This window comes from Parambassis ranga, chromosome 1 (genome assembly GCF_900634625.1).
Source record: "Parambassis ranga chromosome 1, fParRan2.1, whole genome shotgun sequence".
NCBI lineage: Eukaryota > Metazoa > Chordata > Actinopteri > Ambassidae > Parambassis > Parambassis ranga.
The window spans coordinates 15,177,370-15,198,078 of record NC_041022.1 but is presented as its reverse complement, the minus strand read 5'-3'; the positions used below and the strand labels follow the sequence as shown (position 1 = coordinate 15,198,078).

The 20,709-nt window shown below is 43.2% G+C and overlaps 1 protein-coding gene across 1 annotated transcript; it reads left to right on the top strand.

Annotated features, from left to right (window-relative positions):
• The first annotated feature begins 7 nt into the window (after positions 1-7).
• Positions 8-20,132, top strand: fhip1aa (FHF complex subunit HOOK interacting protein 1Aa). The gene is made up of 13 exons (XM_028406645.1): positions 8-445; positions 7,482-7,543; positions 9,082-9,314; positions 11,892-12,572; positions 13,861-14,019; positions 14,106-14,192; positions 14,340-14,507; positions 14,865-14,944; positions 15,146-15,348; positions 16,019-17,023; positions 17,097-17,275; positions 17,457-17,577; positions 17,939-20,132. Exons 3-13 carry the CDS (start codon positions 9,207-9,209, stop codon positions 18,133-18,135), a joined length of 2,988 nt encoding a protein of 995 aa, XP_028262446.1. The 5' UTR covers positions 8-445; positions 7,482-7,543; positions 9,082-9,206; the 3' UTR covers positions 18,136-20,132.
• Positions 20,133-20,709: the final 577 nt, after the last annotated feature.

Below are 20,709 nucleotides of genomic sequence, written 5' to 3'. Positions count from 1 at the left end.
CACGGACATCTCCCCGTGTTCACTACATTGTAGTTGGAAACAGCAAGTTTAAAACTTGCCAATTTCTCGCGCACAGACTTGATTAATCACTCGTCGCGTGTCTCCTGCGGGGAACTGAAGCATAAAAAACACAAGAAACACTCCTCCGCCGTGGACGTGGGTTTGTTCTGTCTCAGTGGGAGGAGCGTAGAATTGAGGATCAGAGCAGTTTCACCTATGTGTGCGCCACGGAGCAGCAGCCAGCCAGGTTAAGCAGCGGGGTTACAGATAGTTTACCTCCGTGGATCCGTGTGGAGCAGAAAGGAAGACACTGCTGTTCATCAGTGAGAGGGCGCCGCGGGTGTGTGTGTGTTTGTGTGTTTGTGGTTAGAAACCTGCTGCGGATCGGCGCCGCGCACACTGCTGAGCTGTGCGCTCCTGGCTGAACGGAGGATCCAGTTTGACGGTAAGACAGAGAGAAGGAAACGCCTGGAAACTGCGCTGAAATGTAGTTTTTATCATGTTATTTTACGTGTATGTTAATTTATATCGTGACAGCAACACTTGGTGGTTGTTTGTTTGGCTCTGTGATTGACATGTGCGGGTGGACGGGAGTGTTGGGTATCTCCAGAGTGCTTCTCGGGAAAACCCAGCTGGGCTCTGTGTTGTTTTTAATGGAAGTTACGCAGTAAAATGACACGTTTACATCCTCAGAGTTTAAAAAAGTTAAAAACTAAGCTACACCATGTTGTGTGTTCTGTCAGACTAACAAAATAGACCCACCCAGCTTATAGTGCGTCTCTAAGTCCATAGTTTGGCAAACCTCAGCCATGTTTTCAAGTGGATCTGGTTTCATGTGTGGCAATAGCCCACAGCCACATTAAATCCACGCACTGTGGATGTTTTCGTGGATTTTACAGGCACACAGGTGAACCACGAAGAGCAGCCATCCGTCCAGATTCACCTCCTGTCTTGAAAGACTCAAGTGTCCACAGTGAGGGAGAGAGACAGGTGTCGAGTTGCCCGCAAACATCATCAATCTTTCATGGCGTGTGTGTGTGAGTGTAAGTGTGTCATTCCTGTGCAGGTGTTGCTGAATCAATGCTCGGCACAATCACCTGATGTAAACTGAGCTTTTGAGGTAGTAAGGAAGTCTCTTAGTAAAACTGCAGGTCAGTCTGTTCTAAAGTATCAGTTGTCTCATTTATAGAGAACCCCTCTGATGCTGTCCAAAGGTGCTCAGCCTGATAAAAGAGTTACATGCTGCAGGGGTTCTGCCTCCTATTCTGTTCCAGGCCCTGACATTACAGATGCACATCTCCACTTTCTTTAACATATGCTGATTTGAATAGCAGTGAAGTTCCAACTTCATGAAGTGTTCTAATCGCTTTCTGAGGAATGGGAGGAATGTGTGGCTAATCGGTCATCTGTGTGATTAGCGGTGATGTTTGAACCTCACACAGACCACCACAGCATGTTTAGGTACCGTCAGTGCTCAGGCCTGCACCCGAGACATTCACACACAGGATGTCTATGAGTGTGCTGCTCTGTGAATAATGGTCATACTAATGTGATTAGATGTATAGCTTCGGGTCACAAGGTTGTGATTGGGATCAGATGTGCTTTGCTAAGGAGAAAACATTTAACATAAGATGTTCTTAAATTAGTGTATTTGGCTTTATTGTAAACACAATCAGCAGCTTCTCAGAATCAGTGTGAACTTGTGAGACATGTTAACAGAACAGGTGCTGTTGTCGCAGTCTCCGCAGGTGTTTGCGTGCGTTTCGTCCTCGCCCACCTTGAACGATCCGGCTCAGCTTTGTCTCGTGGTCGGGATTATCCCCACCCTCCTAGCTCGTGCCCTGACGCTGACCCTGAAAACTGACAGACAAGCATGCTCCACAAGACAGCATGTCAGAGAGCAGTTAGCTTAGCACAAGCTTGGAAAAAAACTGTGAGAAGCTTTAACATGTTTGTGAATTCATTGAATAAATATAACCATTTAAATTATTTGTTTACTATATATTTTATTTTTTACTTTCCATGATGTCCTGTCTCTCCTGACTGCACGTCCCTGGCTCCTGCCCACCTCGCATCCTCTCTGTGAAACCATTAGCTTGCTGCTAAATCTGGTTGAACCACATTTGTTGTCAAGGAATGAACGGAAGTGAAGACACCGGCTGTGTTTATGGTGTTCGCTGCCGTGGAGTGTGGAAATTACAATGCAGGTGCAGAGGCTTGTGTTTCCTATCCCATGACAACAAGTCAGCACAGAACTCATCGACCTGCTTTGCATCTCTTTTGCTTTGAAATTCCTGCAAACATTACCGTGTAGGACAGAGTGTGCAGCTACTTCGGGGCTAACACAAACATTCTTCTTGCCTCAAGTGTACTTGTTTAGAGTTATCCACACCTAAACAAATATTTGACACAGATGAGTGTAGGACTTCTCTTTCAAAACAAAAGCCCTGTTAATGAGTCTGATGTAGATCATAGGTTTTTATGGAAGCTCAATTTCATGTTAGTAATCCTCTTTTTATCCTTTTCTTTAATGAAAGAAGCACAGCCACGAATGTGCTGCTGCGGCTTGTTCTCCCGTCTGCGATAAACATCTGTGAACTTCACAGACTTCTCTTCTGTTCGTGCTCATGCAAACATGGCTGTTTCTGTATCTGCGAGTGAGACGTAATGCAAACGAGCCGCAGAGGAAGCGGTAGGAGCAGAGATAGGATACCACACCAAACACAGTCTTATCACTGACAGAGGCCTATTGTGGTGTGGAGACTGGCAACATGAAGGTAGGAGTGATGTCACCGGCCCACATTGAATGCATACAATGAGGTAATTTAACCTGTGAGAGTCAGAGAAAAAACACAGACCTGGAGGAGGGCATGTGTTCAGTGACATTTCTGGAGAATGTGGGACAGGTTGGATGACACAAAGAGAAGTTCATGTTACACTGTGCTAGTTTTCATCATCAAATCAAGGATATGCTCATACGCCTTAGCTGTGTCAGTTGACTGGCTGGAGGGGTTCGACATAGAGATGGGTAAATATAGCCAAGTTGAGAGCACATAAAGGCAGCTGAAATGAGTGTTGTTTTAGAAACTGGGCTGACCAGCTGATCAGGTGAGAAGTTTAGAAGTCCTGGAGAGGATTTGCATTCAGCTGGACTACTTGATAGGATGCTTCCTGGATGTTTCTCTTTAAAGGTCTTTAAATGCATCAGCTGGAGAATGCCTCAGGGTCCGTATGGGACTTGCTGAAGGGATCACAGAGCACAAAACTTTACTGTTTGGTGGCTTTTCAGAATATGAAAAGCATCACCTGTAGTTGGTGTGGTGAGACGACACCTAACACACCCTTCAGCACACACAGTACATACAGTGCATGCATTGACTTGAAGGACTCATCAGATCAATACTGGTGGCAGGACATTGTCTCTCCATGCCTCACCTTTCCTCTGAGGCAAGGTTTGATCTAAACATTTGTTTTTTGTGTCTTCTCATGTTGGTCTTTATTTACTCCACATTCAGAGCCAAGTTAAGTATAATCCCCTTCAAGCTTTTTCTTCCCTCTGAGTTAAATAAAGCACCTGCGTCTGTGTTAGGACATGTTGATGAGCCTCGTCTCGTGATCACTCAGCAATATGTTAGGAAGAGCCTGTTTCTTTAACCAGTTCCTAGATGAATACGACAGCCTACGCCCTGTTAGCCTTCGCGTGCATGTGAAAATCCACAGACATGCAGCATGGAGCAACACTGTCTGCTTACATAACAGTCTTATCTCATAAGCTAGTTAGACCCATTGTTCAGGACATCTGACAGTGAGGGATACTTTATGTATTGGAACTAAGTGTGACACAACAGAGTGATATTTCAAAATACTAATTTGAGAAAACTGTAGCCGCATTTAAATTAATGCTAAAGTAACCAACAGTGTTGTTTCTGTAGTGTAACAGGTCCTTGATCTGTATTACATATGATGTTATTTGTGCCATTATCTTATCTGCTATCCAAGACAAAAATAATTACAATATGAGATTACCTGTAGACTTTATTTTCATTCTGACTCAGTCAACTATGAATGGACAGACACAGTGATTAGTGGATATTATAAAGACATAGATGAGGAAATCATCGGCCTTCTCCTTCCTGCTGTGTTGTTGACTGGACGAGGATGATGAGGGCTATAAATACGCCACTATCTGGCCCTTCAGTGACTTCACCTATAGCTCTAAATATTTCAGCAGCTGCTATCACTTTAATGGGCCTGTCTGTCACCAGGTTGCCATGGCTGCCGTTAATCTCTCTCCTGTGAGCACCACCTTCAGGCGAGGGGAGTTTCAGGATCAGGAGAAATGAAACTATACGAATAGTTTCTATCACTGAAGGAAGTTTAGTTAAACACCTGTTGCAAAATGTGCAAGAATGTTTTCTGAAATCTGCTTTAAGCTCTCCTGTTCTACCAGAAAGTTGATCTTCATTCAGGTTGAAGGGTGTGTCCTGCCTCTCAGCTATTTGTCCAGACCACACCTTTGTGTATAAAACCCTCTGGGATGGCAGATAGCTGACAATGCCAGAAACCAGATCAGAAAAAAAAGATGACAAAAACCCCAGAGGCCAGCATTTCCCTTTCACTTCACAGCATTTGCTCACATCAGCCTGGGGCTTTATATCTTCTTATTGACTCCTGGGACTGATCTCGTCTTTCGTGTTTACCTTGGGAAGGTTGGTTTTTACACAACACACCACTACTTTGTGCTGTTGAAGAATAGAGGGGTAGTTTCCAGCTGTGTCTGTGCAGCAGAACAGAAGGGATGTAGCATGTTTACCAAAAAGTGGGTTTATTGTAACAACCGGCTGCGGTCTGACTTCTGGCTCATCATAATGTTGAGTCACTTATTTGATGCTAATGTAGAGGATTGTGTAAAGAAAATAGGCAGAGCTCTCAGTTAGACTTGTGACTTATTAAAAAAGCATTACATTAAGCATTTATGTGAATAGTGTGAATATCACTCTTTACTGTGTCGCTCACCTGAAGAAGAATTGTATGCCTCCTCATAAACATGTTACCTAGCTTTGTCACGTTTACCTTTTATTTAAATCTTTTAAAATAGTGTCTTATGTTTTTTACATCAGATCACCCACTCGCTCAGATCTGGTGCACACAAGCTGCATTTTCTTAATTTGTTCCTACAAAATGAAAAGAAAACAAAAAAGTTGTGTTGGAAATGAAGTCGTCCTTTACTTGTGGTCTTTTATGTAGCAGAAAGATGCACCACTTGAATGCGGAGGGAAGTGAAAACTGATTTCACTTAATAATCCTCACTAACAGTTTACTGTAAGGACAGAACTACTGTAAGATGTTTTGGCAGTGTTTCAAAAATGTCTACATTCCTGTCTGTGGGTGTTTACTCCTCATGTCCTTCTTATCGTGTGTCTGACTGTGGAAGCAACATGTGTAATCATCAAATTACCATAATTGGGAAATTGGACATTACTGAATCAGGAGGACCCAGAGAGTCCTGGACTAGGACTAAAGCTACACAGTGACACACTCACATACACAAAAGATGTATTTTACACAGCTTATACTTTGGCATGTCCTTGACCGTCCCATTTCTGACTCTACTGTACTGAAAGTTATTTTGAGCAAAAAAGATCAGTGATGTCTGGGTAACTGTGCCACAGAATGACAACAGGAAGGACAATAAATAACACGGCTCTGCAGGATCAGCTGCAAAAGTACATTTAATATGTGCGCATATTTTAGACTCTCACCGGATTGTTTGAAGTATCATAAAGTGCGACTGCTTAGTCTCACCTGAGCTTTATTCAGCGTGGCCTGTTTGGCTGAGAGATGAAGACAGAATTATATTGTACCAAATGGAGCATGTTTGAATGGAGCTATTGCCAGTGCATTGTTGTCTGAGAAGAGCTTAAGCTTAAGCAGTTTGTTTTGTCACTGACAAAAACAGAACAACAAACCATGACACGAACTGGGGAAAGTTTTAGATTCTAAATGAATGACCCAGATAGCTGAGACAACTCTAATACAGCAGCAAATGAAATAGAGAGGCAAAGAGAGGCAATGTCAGGACGGTGGGTTCACTGCTTCAGAATGTAAACAAACCTGCCAAATTATGATGCTGTCGTTTGTATGATTGTGTACAAAAACAATCATTTCCTGGTTCTCCTCTGTTCCTGATGACACATTATAACTTCATCATCAGTGCATCAAATGACACTAACAACACATTTTCACTGCTGTCCCCTCTGTGATAGATGGTTCCCCCCTCTGTTGTGTGTGTTACATGATGATAGACAGATGGTTCATCAATTCACCTGCCAAATATGTTTTTTGTTTTGTTTTGTTTTTTAAAGTGACCGCCCTTTTCCAAACACTTTCCAAAAAAACTACTTCCCAGATGGTTTTGTGTAACAAACCATCTGGTACATCTGAAACAGAACCACATGTAAGATGTGTGTTATAATCTGCAGTCAGAGGGTGATTGATTGAACAGCACCATTAACACTGTTATTATTGATATTTCTGTCCACACATCCAGTCCACATCTGAGGCCTGTTTGTCAGCTACATGCTCAAATCTGCCCTCAAGCCGCAAATAGGAAAATCAAACAGAGTTTGGAGCGGCTGAGAGCTGTGAATAGATTGGTAATTTAATAACCAAGTTTGCTGCTTTAATTCCCAAAGTTCACGTTTGTCTGAGATTTTTGAAATTTTACCCAAATACTAAATAACTGACTTTTGACAAAGGCATCTGTTATGGATGATTTCTATAATGTGCTGCTTAGTCCAAAAACCAACCTGGGTGTCGGATGGCTCATCTTTAGCACACACCCACACACACACACATATCATCTCTTTCCATCTGTCTCCCTCTTCTCATTCCCTCTGTTTACACTACATCACACTTTTTGTAGAGGTGTATACCCTTATTTGTGTTACTGCTTGAAACATTAAACAAAACAGAACTTTGTTGTATAAGTGTAATTTTGTACATCAGACCAACATTGAGGCTCCTGCGTTATATGGCATGATTCCCACGATGTATGGAGCTAGTGAGGGCAGTCGGTCAGGATGGGCCTCTCGTAGTGCAGAAGGGACTAATTGGAAAGGACAATGGTGTTGTTCTATGAGAAACGAGTCACGAGGATGTGATCAGTTCCAGCAAAATTATAAAGTGTCGACATGTTTTTTTTTATATCTATAAACACTTGTTTGTGGCTGCCTCCTCATTTCTGCAGCCTTGTTCTCAGCCTGTTTTTATTTTTTACTCCTACTCCCTTACCCTCCCTCCCTTCCTCCCTTCCTCCCTCCTTCCCCGTAACCGCCTCCTCTCCATCTCCATCCAAGTGGCGCTCGGAGCAGCTTACTCATGTCCAGTCACTTCCCACCATGCCTCGCCTGCCTCTCGCTCGGACACTCACATCCTGCTCCTCTCTTCTCATATCTCTCTCTCTCTCTTTGTGACAACAGGACAAGAATGAGGTGCTTGTCCACTCAGATGACCCGTCCCTGCTAAAGATGATTGAAAGAAGGTAAGAAATCCCACCAACACACACACACACACACACACAGCTTCCACATTCCTTCTAAAGAATCCAAGCAGCCAGCACGCTCCTCTAACTAAAAGCAGATGGTGAAAGTTTGACTGTGTGCCTGGATGGTTGGGATGTTTCTGTGGTGCTGTGGTAAAAGTGAATTCAAAATAAAGGCGTCAGCTGTGATTGGCTAACAGACACATTCAAGGGGCAGGAGCTAGAAGCTGTAATTCGGCATCATGGCGTGCAGCTGCTGCCTGTTTTACAGTTGACCCCCCCCGGAGTTCATCACCCTGTGTGGTCGATGTTTGCATGCTACAGTAGTGTTGTGGCTCTGTCAGTCAGTTGATCCAGTGTGTAACATGTGGCCTGTGGCTCGCAAATGATGGATCCTAAAGATCTACCACCACCATGAGGTCAACAACTGTGAAACAGTTCAACAGTTATTGCACAAATGGCTGTGAGTTTAACAAGTTAATGTCTCCAGAATAATTAATTTTGTCTTTTGGACACCAAATCTTTTTTTTTTTTCAATCCAATTTTAATGCACAGAAATGCTGCTCTTGCTTTTATTATTGTGTTCGCTGCAATACAGCACAGTTTTGTTGTCAACTCACTTCTTGAACATAAGAAAAAATATCTTAACGAGTCATTATTTTTAGGGTTAGGACTATCAGGAGATAGTCACATCCTTACATCTTTTTTTCTGGCAGTGAGGCCTGTACCCTGGAAAGAGTCTAGCAGAGAACAGAACTGATCCTCACTATATTGTTTTAATCCCAAAGCAGTTCACATGTTCCTGCTGCTCTGTCCTTTTCTTTGTGTTGATAAAGAAAACTCCCATTTCATTGTGGCAGATTCAATCTTTCCAGTAAGGTCCTTTCTCTAAGGGAAACAACAAATTAGTTCCTTTCTTGGAGGGAAAAAAACAAGGCATCTTCCAAATTTCCATGGTGCCAGTGTGAGTGTTGGAACTCCTCTACAAAGCTACCCTCAGGCTATTTTCAGCTAAAATAACATTTTTTAAAAGTTATGTGAGCAGTGCAGACTTGTCTACTGTCGATGTTAGCGTCTAATTCAGAGGTGAAAACAGCACTTATCAGAATCATGACTGATGTACAAACCTAGCAGTCTTCCTTCTGTTTACCCTTCACACTCTCATCCGGAATAATTCACACGCACCTGCTGTTCTCTTTCTGATGTCAGAAAATGTTTTTGTAATGAGAGTGGGGGGTGAGGGGGTGTCTGAGGTATTCCAAAAGCAATTTGACAGCTGAGTCCAAAGTCCAGAGCGCGGCAGGAAAATCTACAGCCGAGCGTGATGTGTCTTTCTCTCCTCTACTGAGTCATCTGACTTTGCTTGTTATTGTTCTCTTTCCTGCATGCCTGTCATAGCTGCTGTCTAGCCATGCAGATGCAGAGAGAGGGAGAGCAGTTTGCAGCAATCACCCGTCATATCCTTGCATCTGTGCAGCTATTTTATGGCTTTGTGTGTGTGTGAGATGATGATGTGTTTTCTTTTTCTGTCTCCTCAGGTCCTCTGTGATTATTCCTCTTTCTGTGGTTATGGTTGCACCCAGTCAGCGGTCAGGAATGTCCTCATCCTCCTCCTCTTCCTCCAGCCTATGACATGGTTTAACCCACGTATGATCTGGTCACCATGATGGCCTCTATGGTTGCCAATGGAAACCGAGATGGGCAGTCTCTGGTCCTGAAAGGGGTGGATCCAGAGACCTGCATGATTGTGTTTAAGAACCACTGGGCTCAGGTAAACAACAGCATCACTCCAACAGTTATACATTTTAAAGAAATAAAGAATAAAATACATTAAAATATTGATGCTGCAGTATTTTAGCTTAATTTAGCATAAAGATCAGAAAGAGAACCAGCTTTCTCTGTTCTCTCTGTTTCAACAGTATGCCTATAATTGCCTGTAATTGTAACTAATTAACAAGTTTGTTTAATCTGTACACAAAGGAAAATGTACTGTGACAGTTTGATAACAGTTGATACACAGATTACAGGGTAGCCTTGTAGTCTTAACATGTAATCCCACATAATCCTCTGCAACATGTTCATTAAATTGGTCATTTTAGTGACTTAAAAGGTGTGTCCATAAAAATCATGTGATATTTTTATGACTCAACTATGCCTACAAACTAAAACTATGTGCTTTTTTGTCTAACAATTTCCATCAACCACTCCCAAAGTTCGGGAACAGAATGAACTTTTATAGTTGTATAAACCTGCATCAACTAAAACAAACTTGTTCATAAAGACACACAACTCCTGTCTCAGAGACTGACAGTAGAGAGCGATTCCAACGCTGTCCTAACAACAGTAAACTGCAGTGTGGTCAGGGCCAGTGGAATCTTGGCAGCTTGACGCTGACTGTCTCAGACTCTTGGCTCTTTGCAGCAGCATGTGTCCCTGTTCACCCCTGTGGGACCAGGCAGCCTGCTAATCCTACTTCTCCCACTCAGAATCTGCACACACTGACATGAGTGTGACACTGGGCAGACATGGAGGAGAGGATAGAGATGTGTGTCGTCTGCGTTTACATCCACGTTAGTGACCGTCAGTGTGGGGCCTGACCCTTCGTCGGTGTAAATCTGGCTTGCAGGGTTCACGTGTATGATTTGGATGGAAAGTGGTGCAGTTTAATGTGCAAGTGTGTGCTTTACTCTGAGGCTTTTACAGTCTCTGCTCCACTAAAGTGTGCTTTACTTAGACATGTAAACTTCAGTCTGCTTTTTAATGAACGAGGAGACAGCTCACGTCAGCACAAGTGTGGATATTTTTTTAATAAGGCACAAGAGCTAGGTGTAGTTTAAGAACTTTTTAATTAAATAAAACATCATTTTAGTAGAAAACCCACACATAAACCACCACTGACCACTGCGATCTGAGTTTTTTTTTAAGCCTCAGCAGGATGCTATTTTTATTGTAGTCCCTGTACACTACTTGCTCAGTGCTAAATTGCCTGACAGACATAGTTAGCAACTCGCTGGTGAAAATAGTAAGATTAAATATTAGGCAGCGTTGTCGTTCTGTCTGCAAGACCAAGTCCTTTTATATAAACTTAAATATTCACAAAAAGCTTTGGTAGGTTTACAAAAAGAAAAGTTTGATGAACAGTCCCTTTTCCCCCCTTCAAACTGGCACAGAAGTTGTTGTAATCAAAAATACAAGGCTCTGACTAGTCCCAGAAAAAATGGGAACGACTTGTTCCAGATTAAGGCTTGTTTTGCTTCAGGGCAAACTGGCAGCACAATTCCACCCCTACAGAGTCTTATTTCCATGCTTAGCTAATCTGTAGCCCGATAAGAGTGCTCTTGACTTTCAGTTCGGAAAACCTTGAAATCAGAGTAGCACGTTGTAAGTAATTTGGCCTGGTCCTTGTGTTAGAAGCTCTGCCTGTGTGCAGAGTTGGAAGATAGGCTTGTGTTCATTTGTTGGTTCTTATCTGCTGCCCCACAGGCCTCACAGAGCTCATTGTGTTTGATGTGACAGACCAAGTGATCTGTCAGCTACTGTCAACAGTCTTTCACTGTGCAGTGTGGGCAGGTTGTTGCTGGTTATTATCACGAGGCCTCTAATAAATCCTTCAGTTTTATCAATCTACCTATTTATGTAAAACTGCTTCAGTTACAACATGAAAACAAACTGAAAACAGCCGTAAACAAGTGTTCAGCTGGCTATAGGAACATTTTGTTTATGAGCATTTGTATGAATGAATAACATAATTCATGTTATGTTGTTTTAATGATGTCCGAGATACAAATCAAAGCTCTAGACCTATTCTGGAAAAATGAAAAACACAGTTACTAATCACAGAATTTCATAAAAATCCACACACAGTTGTCCAGCCTGCTTTTCCTGGACTGACCCCTGAGGCCTGCACCACTAGGCCAAACCTCCCTCCATCAGGCAGAGGCTGTGATTACAAACTCCACTCTCTTGTTTCCATTAGCCATGCCCAGTTCTCCCATACACAGCCAGTTATTGTCATGGCAGCAACGTCAGGCTGGGGACACTGGCTCCATTATTGTGACACTGGTTTCTACAGAGTGGACACACAGGGGAGGGACTGCATACACAAAGGACTGTTTCATGCTGTGCTGCCAAACTGAGTCTATCTGAGATGTGCGGCTGTTTATTTACACACCGTTTGTGTTGACCTGTTTGGAGGAAACGGGGTGGCTGTTCCTATTGTGCATACAATGAACTGCTATGAAATGAGATACGTCGGTCGCCCTCCACCCCATTCTTTGTCATTTTAGCATTAAAAACTTAAAAAATAAAGTTTCTTTCATCTAAAGTTGTTTATTGTTTCTCTCTGTAGGTGGTGAAGATCCTGGAAAAGCATGATCCCCTTCGCAGCGTCTCGACCCTACCCTCCCTGGGTGTCATCAACCTCAGTTCAGGCTCCAGCGGCAGCCCTCGTTTCGGCCCCATCCCCGGTGACGAGGCGAGCGCGGTGCAGAACTATGTGGAACACATGCTCTTCCTGCTGATGGAGGAAGAGAGCGGTCAGGCTGGAGCCATGGGCCCCATCCTGGAGTTTGTTGTGATGGAGAACGTGATGGAGCGTCTGTTTGTGTGGAGCCTCCGCAGGGAGTTTACGGACGACATGAAACTGGAGCAGCTGAAGATGTACGAGATGCTGGTGGGCCAGGCGCACCAGCCCCTGCTCCACCACAAGCCCATCCTGCGGCCGCTCATGATGCTGCTGTCCTCCTGCTCGGGCACGGCGGCACCTGCGGTCGAAGCAGAGCTGGTGCTGCTGCTCAATCAGCTGTGCTGCGTTCTGGCGAAGGACCCATCAATTCTGGAGCTATTTTTCCACACCAGCGAGGATCAGGGAGCCACCAACTTCCTCATCTTCTCCCTGCTCATCCCCTTCATTCACAGGGAGGGCACAGTGGGCCAGCAGGCCAGAGATGCTCTGCTGCTCATCATGTCACTGTCTGCTGAGAATGAACGGGTGGCCAAACACGTAGCAGAGAACACCTACTTCTGTCCGGTCAGTGCCAAGTCAGACTTTACTTCTTATCTCGCTCTCATTCCCCTGGTAGATTTTGGGTTATTTATTCTCAGTTCGTCCTGTTTGCCAAAGGAATTGTTCCATTCTTCATAATCCTACTCACTCAGCAGCTACATTAGTATTCTCTGACATTTCTGAGACCTGCAGTGTAATAATCAGCCTAAAGTATGCAGATGAATTCACGGACCCACTCAAAACAAGGCTGAAAAATCTGGCATTGAATATTAAAAATGTCTGGCATTTAAAAGATTACAGTGCGGTGGAAAGCTAATCCCACGTTAATAATGCCAATTACCCATGACTGCAGACAGCACAGTGAGAAACAGGTTTTGATGTGATGCCAGTTGAACAAGAAGAAGCTGAATTTAATTGGTTCACAGTGGGATAATCCTGTAGAGGGTGTATACATTCCTGCAACACTAATGATGGACTTACAGTTAAATTGTGCCTCTATATGCTCTGTGGTTGGAACCCTACCATGTAAATACAGAGAGCCGCATCACAATGCTGTTCACATTAATGGATCACCCTAGCATGGTCATTATTGCTTTCCTTATCAATTATTCATCAGGGTCTATCTGTGAGAGGACAGGCAGGCTTACATGTCGGCTGCTGCTTCGCTGTGTTTATCTGCATTACATGAATAAAAAGTGCAGAAGAAAAACTGATTTACAGTTACTGCTCTCACATGCACACACAGATTCAGCCAGATTTTGAAAGTAAACACACGCCCCTTTCTCTCGACGAGCTGCGGTCTGTGACTTTGGGCATCATGCACGTACTCTGGTGCACGCAGAGCAGGAAGAGAGTGACAACCAGCCAATACTCTGTTTTTAGGGTTTTATAGCTTCCACAGATGATTCATTTTCTTCGTTTTAATCGGATTGTAAAGAGAAGTTGCACTAATTTAACAAAAAGTGCATCAGAATGAAATCTCCTACCCTACCTTTAATAAAACCCTTATCTGTGTCTTATATTGTTTTGATAAAATATAGTCCATATAATTGGCAATAAACTAATACAACTAAATAATTTTATAGCATGAAAGAGTGTTCTAGCAGCTCTGTATTTAAGGAACAACAGTGAGCTAAATGATGGTGATAACAAGCTGACAAGGACAATTCTGATTTTAATTTTATCATCTAAAGGTTTCTACAAGTGTAAAACGTGTGGCGTTTAAAGAAAAGTCAGTCAATATACTAATGTTAATGGGGTGAAATTGATCCCCCTTTAATACCTGTCTGAATGCTGGCTTTCCTTCCCTCAGGTGCTGGCCACAGGGCTAAGCGGCCTGTACTCCTCTCTGCCCACCAAGCTGGAGGTTCCCAGTGAGGAGTGGCACTGCCTCCACAGAGAGGACTGGCTCCGGATGCCTTCGCTCGTCCAGTTCCTCAACTCTCTGGAATTCTGCAACGCTGTCATTCAGGTGAGCGTGCCTGGCTCTGCCTCATGAAAAATGTACTCACAACTTCCTTTTGACTGACATATCCCTCCATATCGTACTGTTCCCAGGTGGCTCACCCTGATATCAGACACCAGCTTGTCAGTTACATCTATAATGGTTTCCTCGTGCCTGTCCTGGCACCCGCACTCCACAAGGTTTGCTGCTCTCCTGCTTGTTTTTCTTCATCTCCATAACTGCCGATTTTGTTCTGTAAACAACTGAATCAATGGATGAATAAAGTAGTTAATATGTAGAGGTAAAATATCCACATTGTTTGCTGACTGATTCCTGCTTCTGTGAAGCTGACACTGGAAGAGGTGATGACCACCACAGCGTATCTCGACCTCTTCCTGAGAAGTGTATCCGAGCCGGCCCTGCTGCAGACGTTCCTCTCCTTCATTCTCCTCCACCGGCATGAGAGCGTCCACATCCTGGACACTCTTGTCAGCCGCATCAATACCCCTTTTCAGGTACTGAACTAACCCAGCACATGGCTTTTCATCCTTAAAAGACACAAACATAATAGTCACATGCAGCATGGCTGCTGTTGTGTTGTGGTGATGCTCAGCCGCTGTCATTCGTCCTGTTGGCAAACGAAACTCATTGTTTTAGAGCCATATCTAATGATATATTGTGTTTAAATATTCAATTATGAATTAAGCAGTACTGACTCATTAACATGAATAAACAGGTTTATCACAACTCTGCTGCTTGATTTTTCCAGTCAGGTTGTAAAACCTGTAAAAATATAATGTTCTTCTCATATTTAACTTTTGTCCATTTGTTCACATGTCTCTGTCTCTCCGTCTTCCCACTGAACGCTCCAGTTGGGCACTGTGTCACTGGCACTTTTCCGCACTCTCATTGGCTTATACTGTGAAGACGTGATGCTGCAGCTCGTATTTAGGTAAGTGCCGCACACTCTGTCTTGTCACACTTATGCAGTGTGGAGCATCTAATTGGTTTATGGCATGATGAGGTTTTATTCTCTACCTCCCACCGTTACCATCTGTCTCCTCATCCCCGCCTCTCTCACATCCTCCTCCTCCTCCTCCTCCTTTGACCACCCGTTGGTTTTTCTAACATCCCTTCCCATCTGCCTCCCCAGGTACCTGATCCCCTGTAATCACATGATGTTGAGTCAGAGACGTGTGGTGAGGGAGAGGGACTCCTATTCCGTGTCGGCAGCCAAGATCCTGGTGCTGACGCCGTCCTGCTGCTCCCCTGATCACAGCCCGCCACCCCTCCGACAGCTGGACTCCATCCTCTTTTCCAAGGGCGCAGACACCCCCAACAACTCTGGCAGCACAGGTTAGGGCAGCGTAAAAGACAAAATAATGTCAAATGTTAAAATTCAATATAACCTGGAATTATCTTTCACAGACAATATTATAACAGATAATTACTCCACAAGCTGAAAACCATGTAGAAGCATGGTGATGTCAGAAAAATGCCTTTTAACCATTTTAAGTCTGTCAGAAAATATCCTTACTTTCTGGTTGTCCTTGTGCATTACGTTGACGCTCTGTGTGTTTAGTCAAAATGAATGCCAGCCACATTCATAATAGGCTTTTATGGCTGTTGTGGTGCTTTTAAATGAGCTGAAGGGAAATCCATTCAGTCTTTCTTTACCATTCATATTTCATTTCAGTGAGTGAATTTCACAAGCTCAGCCCAAACGAACTGTAAAAATGGCAGCAATAAAAAATTAAATATTGTAAAAAAGTATGTTATTATTGTTACATTTCTTGAGACATATGGCGCACTGTAAGGTGTTAATTTGCATTTAATTGGGACATTTAAACCATCCTATAAGAGGGATGATGTTATCAAATAGTGAGATCTCCTGCTGTTTCCCTGTGTTACATCACTTTACCTCCTGTAGTCACATGTCAAACTCATTATTTGTGCTCTGTGTGAGAGCTGTGCCGAGGCGCTGCACGCCAGATTTTATCAACATTTATTATCTGTTTTTTCCCAGAAGAGAAAAAGAACTTCTTAGAAGAGGATGATGGCTCGGGTAACTCCTGCACCATTGGGTCAGAAATCTACCTGGATGTCAGCTATCTTCATTACCTCTATGATGCCCGTCTGAGCATCAGCAGCTGCATAAGGGCCTGCCAGGTTTGGTCAGCACCATACGATGGCGAGGACCCACCTCCTGAGAAATACCAGCCGGGCGTCCTTGAGGAGCCAGGCCTGAAGAGTCGAAAAGCTCAGGTGGCTCTCAAAAGAGTCCCGCAGCCGCTGGTGCCGCATCCGCAACCGTGCCCACCCCCGAACTCAGAACCGCCCTCAGTCCAGCAGCTGGAACTGGAGTGGGATGATAGTTATGATGCATGCCCTGTCCAGACTGCTGAGGTTCCTCTAGAGGGCACACCTCCGCAGCCGCTTCCTGTTGATCCCCCAAAGCACATCCAGGAGATGAGGAGAACAGCCATCATGTTGGTGAAAGGCTCATACATCGAGGAAAATGAGTTCCAGGATGATGTCATGGTGTACGATCTTGTCGCCAAGAAAGACACCAGAGATGTTGACAGCACAAAGCGCCGACCCACGGGTTCACAATCAGAAGACGTTCAACCAGTCTCATCCTCTCTAAGAAACGGGCTCAGCCTAACACTTCCAACAGCAGTGATGGTTGACAACAGCAAGAATAATTTGGACACAAGGGCCAAAGGTCAGACAGACTGCAACGCCAACCTCTCGAACACGACCGCTGTTGAGTCAGGTGGCGACCTTCTGGCTCAGTATGAGGAGCTTATTCGTACTTTGGACACTGAAGCAGGGGGGAAACAGGCCAAAACTGATGGAGAGACCAAGATGCCTGTCACACCAGTGGTGCAGGAAGAGGAGGAGGAGGAGGAGGAGATGGATTTCACCTCCTTCTCTCCTGAAACACCAGAGTCCGAGAAGCTACATTCACCATTTGGGACAATTAATAAGTTTCGAAGTGGAAGTAGGAACCAGTCAGTGCCTTTTACAGGTGAGTGAATGAAGACTCACCAAAAATCTAACCTGTGTAGGACAAATGAAAAATGTCATTCCTCTTTGTGCAGGTCCATTTGTCAGTGTGCTGTTGTCCCGTCTGGAAAATATGCTCAATAACTCGCTACATGTCAACCTGCTGTTGACGGGCATCTTGGCCCAATTGGCTGCCTACCCTCAGCCTCTTCTGCGGTCATTTCTCCTCAACACCAACTTGGTTTTTCAGCCGACTGTTCGCTCCCTTTACCAGGTAACACTAACAGGTGTCATGCTAAAAAGTACAATCACAACTTTACCTACAAAAGTCAGGTTGAAACTGGGAAGAAAACCTTTAAACTACGATAGCACCTCCAGGCGGTGTTGATTGGTCAAGGTTCTGTGTAAATACTGCAGATCTTCAGGTTCTGTGTGTGTGTGTGTGTGTTGTTAAGGTACTAGCCACTGTGAAGAACCAGATTGAAGAGCTGGCTGCCAGCAAAAAGGACTTTCCAGAGTTGATTACTGCAGCACAACACTGGCTACTGGCAAGAGAGGCTTCATTCATGGCAACAGGTGAAACTACCATCTTCTTTGTCAGTGCCAGCTATGAATGGGAACTGTATTTGGACATATTTTAGATATCTGTCATGCTGTTTAAAACATTCCCACTCAAATGGAACTCGAGAGAGTAGTAAATATATAGCTTGTCCTCAAATGAGCTGTCAATCCTAAAAAAACCCTCTGATTGTCCACTCAAATGTTGGATTTCTTTTATGTTTTTAACAATGTTCAACAAACAGACAAACAATCAGTTTAATAGTTTGGGTTAAATGACCTTAGTTAAAGTTAAAGTAAATTGTGAAGTGTATCATGTGCATATTAAATTCAGCGTATCCATGTGTTTTATTCTGTCCTTCAATCTGTACCTTCACAGACAATAGCAGTGGCAGAGGCTCCAGCCACCGCGAGGGGGGAAAGATCTTGCAGAACTCGCCGCCTCCCAAACCTAAAGCCATCTCTCTGGATCGGACAGAGGTCTTTGCTACCGTTGTCTTCACAGAGTTCCTCAAAGAACTGGCTGCAATTGCACAAGAGCACTCCATCTTATCTTACATTCCTATGGAAGAGTAATTGTGTCCCAGTAGGCCTCAGTAATGAGTCCAGTCTTAAACAAGAAAAGACTTTTATTTTTATGTCCTTTTTAGGCACTACTTGATGAAGAAACCTCTTGGAACTATTTTAAATATATATTTATTTTACACACAAAAACAATCTTCTTCTTCTTTTGAAATCTCTTCTGTCTATTTTGCGTACGTGTTTGACAGCTGAGGAGGAGGTGCTAACTTTGAGCTGGAGAATCTTGACCTGTTTGCTGAAGCCTGCACCAGCCGATCATCTTCACAAAGGCGAGCTCCAGGTCCACCAACCAAAGACGGATACAGTTAAAAAAATTGCCTTTTTTCTCTCTTTTTAGCAAAGGCCAGCCCTTATCTGATCTCAGCCTCATTCTGAATGTCTTCTACAACCAGCTCCAGTCAGAGCGACATAGTTCTGTAAAATACTCAGGTGGCCTTTCAGGAGTGTTGCCTTTATGCCATCGGGTTGCATTGAATACTACTAATGTAGCCCATTGGCATCATCAGCCTTTGCTCCTATGCAACTGTTACACAACATCATTTTTTTGGGGCAACACAGATGTTTAACTTTTGTCTTTAAAGTGGTGTTTCCAGAAAATTCTTAAGTCGTATTTTCCTCTTGATTCATGGCGGTACCTCAGGACTCTTTAATCACATGTTCTGTCACTTCTTAATCTCTCTTTTGGGTGAAGCAATCCTTCCTACAGTGCACTAGTTCCTCACGCGTATGGGTACACCGGAGCACAGTAACCAGGTTTATCAGTACGGTATTTAATTTGCCTTACGTTGGTGGCGCTTTATGATGTACATATTGTAAGAAGTTGTGATTATAGAACACTATGCAAATCAAGGATACATGGGGTATAATTAAGTTGAGCTTATTTTCATAATGGGAAAGGGGTATTTAAGCTTTTATTTTGAAAGTTTCTCTTGCCATTTATTTCAGCAATGTGATATAAGAGTCTTTCTCGGTACAGTTTGTCATCTTTATTGTTCTGTTTAGAGTGTTGTGGTCAATCTGAAGTCTCAATGATGGAAGAGTTGCAGGTGTTCGTAAATCGCTTCTGCTTTAGTTTGGGTATTGCACATGGTTGTTAGCTCCGATGTCTACATGAGATAATATGAGAGATATATTTGGTATCTACTAATAATGGAATATGTGCGAACTGGTGCCTAGTTATGAATTTAATTCTGAATTTAGTTCACATTGCCTGATTTAAACAGTAATACAATAATACTGATTTAATTTTCTTTATTCACTCAAATATGTCTATTATTAAAAGGGAGGTTTTTCATTAAACTTTAGGTTTGTAGAACAAAAAAAGGCAATCATTTCCCTTTCCCTAATGGAAAGAAGCCGTTAACATGTGGTGTAAAATTTGGGATAAAAGCTGGACATTTCATAAAAGACACTGATGGAGACTTTTTTATTTCTACATTTTAGAAGGATTTAGACACTCTGATAACTGACCGCTTTAAGTCAAAACTGTTCAGAATGGTGGCTGACTATTGTGTCAGTTACGCTGGTCAGATCACTGTTCTCATGGATTGTGTATTGTGTTATATCTGTTCCTTTGACTTCCTTCCGTGATGCTATGCAGATGCAGTGAATGCTACATCAGGATCTTTGTGTGCTGACTTTTTACCGAGATGGCTTAAAATGTACATTTGTATCGATCAAAGCCATTTTTTTTAAATAAGGCTTTCTCTTTGGTTAAAGAATGTTGCAGAGCACTTTATCAGCCTTTTTCATACCACAGTGCCACTCTGTGTTAACACACCCAGCACGGTATGACAGACACTGTTTCTAACAGCACTGTGGCATGAACACAGTTAATGCAACCACGCAGATTCATAGAGCAGGTTCTGTCTCTGTAGGTTTATATTCCAAAAGATTGGTCCTTTCTGACAATATTCAGCCTGTTTTCTGTTGTTAGGCTGCTGTTTGTTGTTATGGCATGCCTCTTGTAATAAATATTCTGGTAAATTAAACTTTGTCTCTTTTAGTTATCAACCCCAGATGCTTCATGTTGACACCAGGTGGCTGTCTGTTTGCCCTCATTTAATGGTTTCCAAACATCACCCCTCAGAGGGATGAAGGTGAAAACTAGGTCTTAGGGAAATGCAGGAGCTTATATTCAGTCTTTGAATGCAGTCACTGTGACATTAGGCAGAGCAGAGGCAGGCTGTGATGGAGAGCAAATAAACATTCTATGCATCATCATTACAAATGATGAACATTGTTTTAATTAGTAAAAAAAACTGAATGAATCAATGAGACTATATGCATATAGGTCAAAATATGGGACAGTGAACGCTGTCTGACAGAACAACCACAGCTCAAAACATCTGCCAAGTTATGGACTTAATTTTATCTTCTCCATATGGGACCAGTTGTAATTGCTTCATTATAATGATCGGTACTAAATTTTGGTGCAGATAATAATGCAGCTATCATTACCATCATCAATCGACTAAAAGGCAGACGTGGCAAAAATAAGACAATAGAGTTCAACCACAAGAGGGAGCTCACTGACCACTCACCTGCCTGGATGTCAGAGCTGGGCAG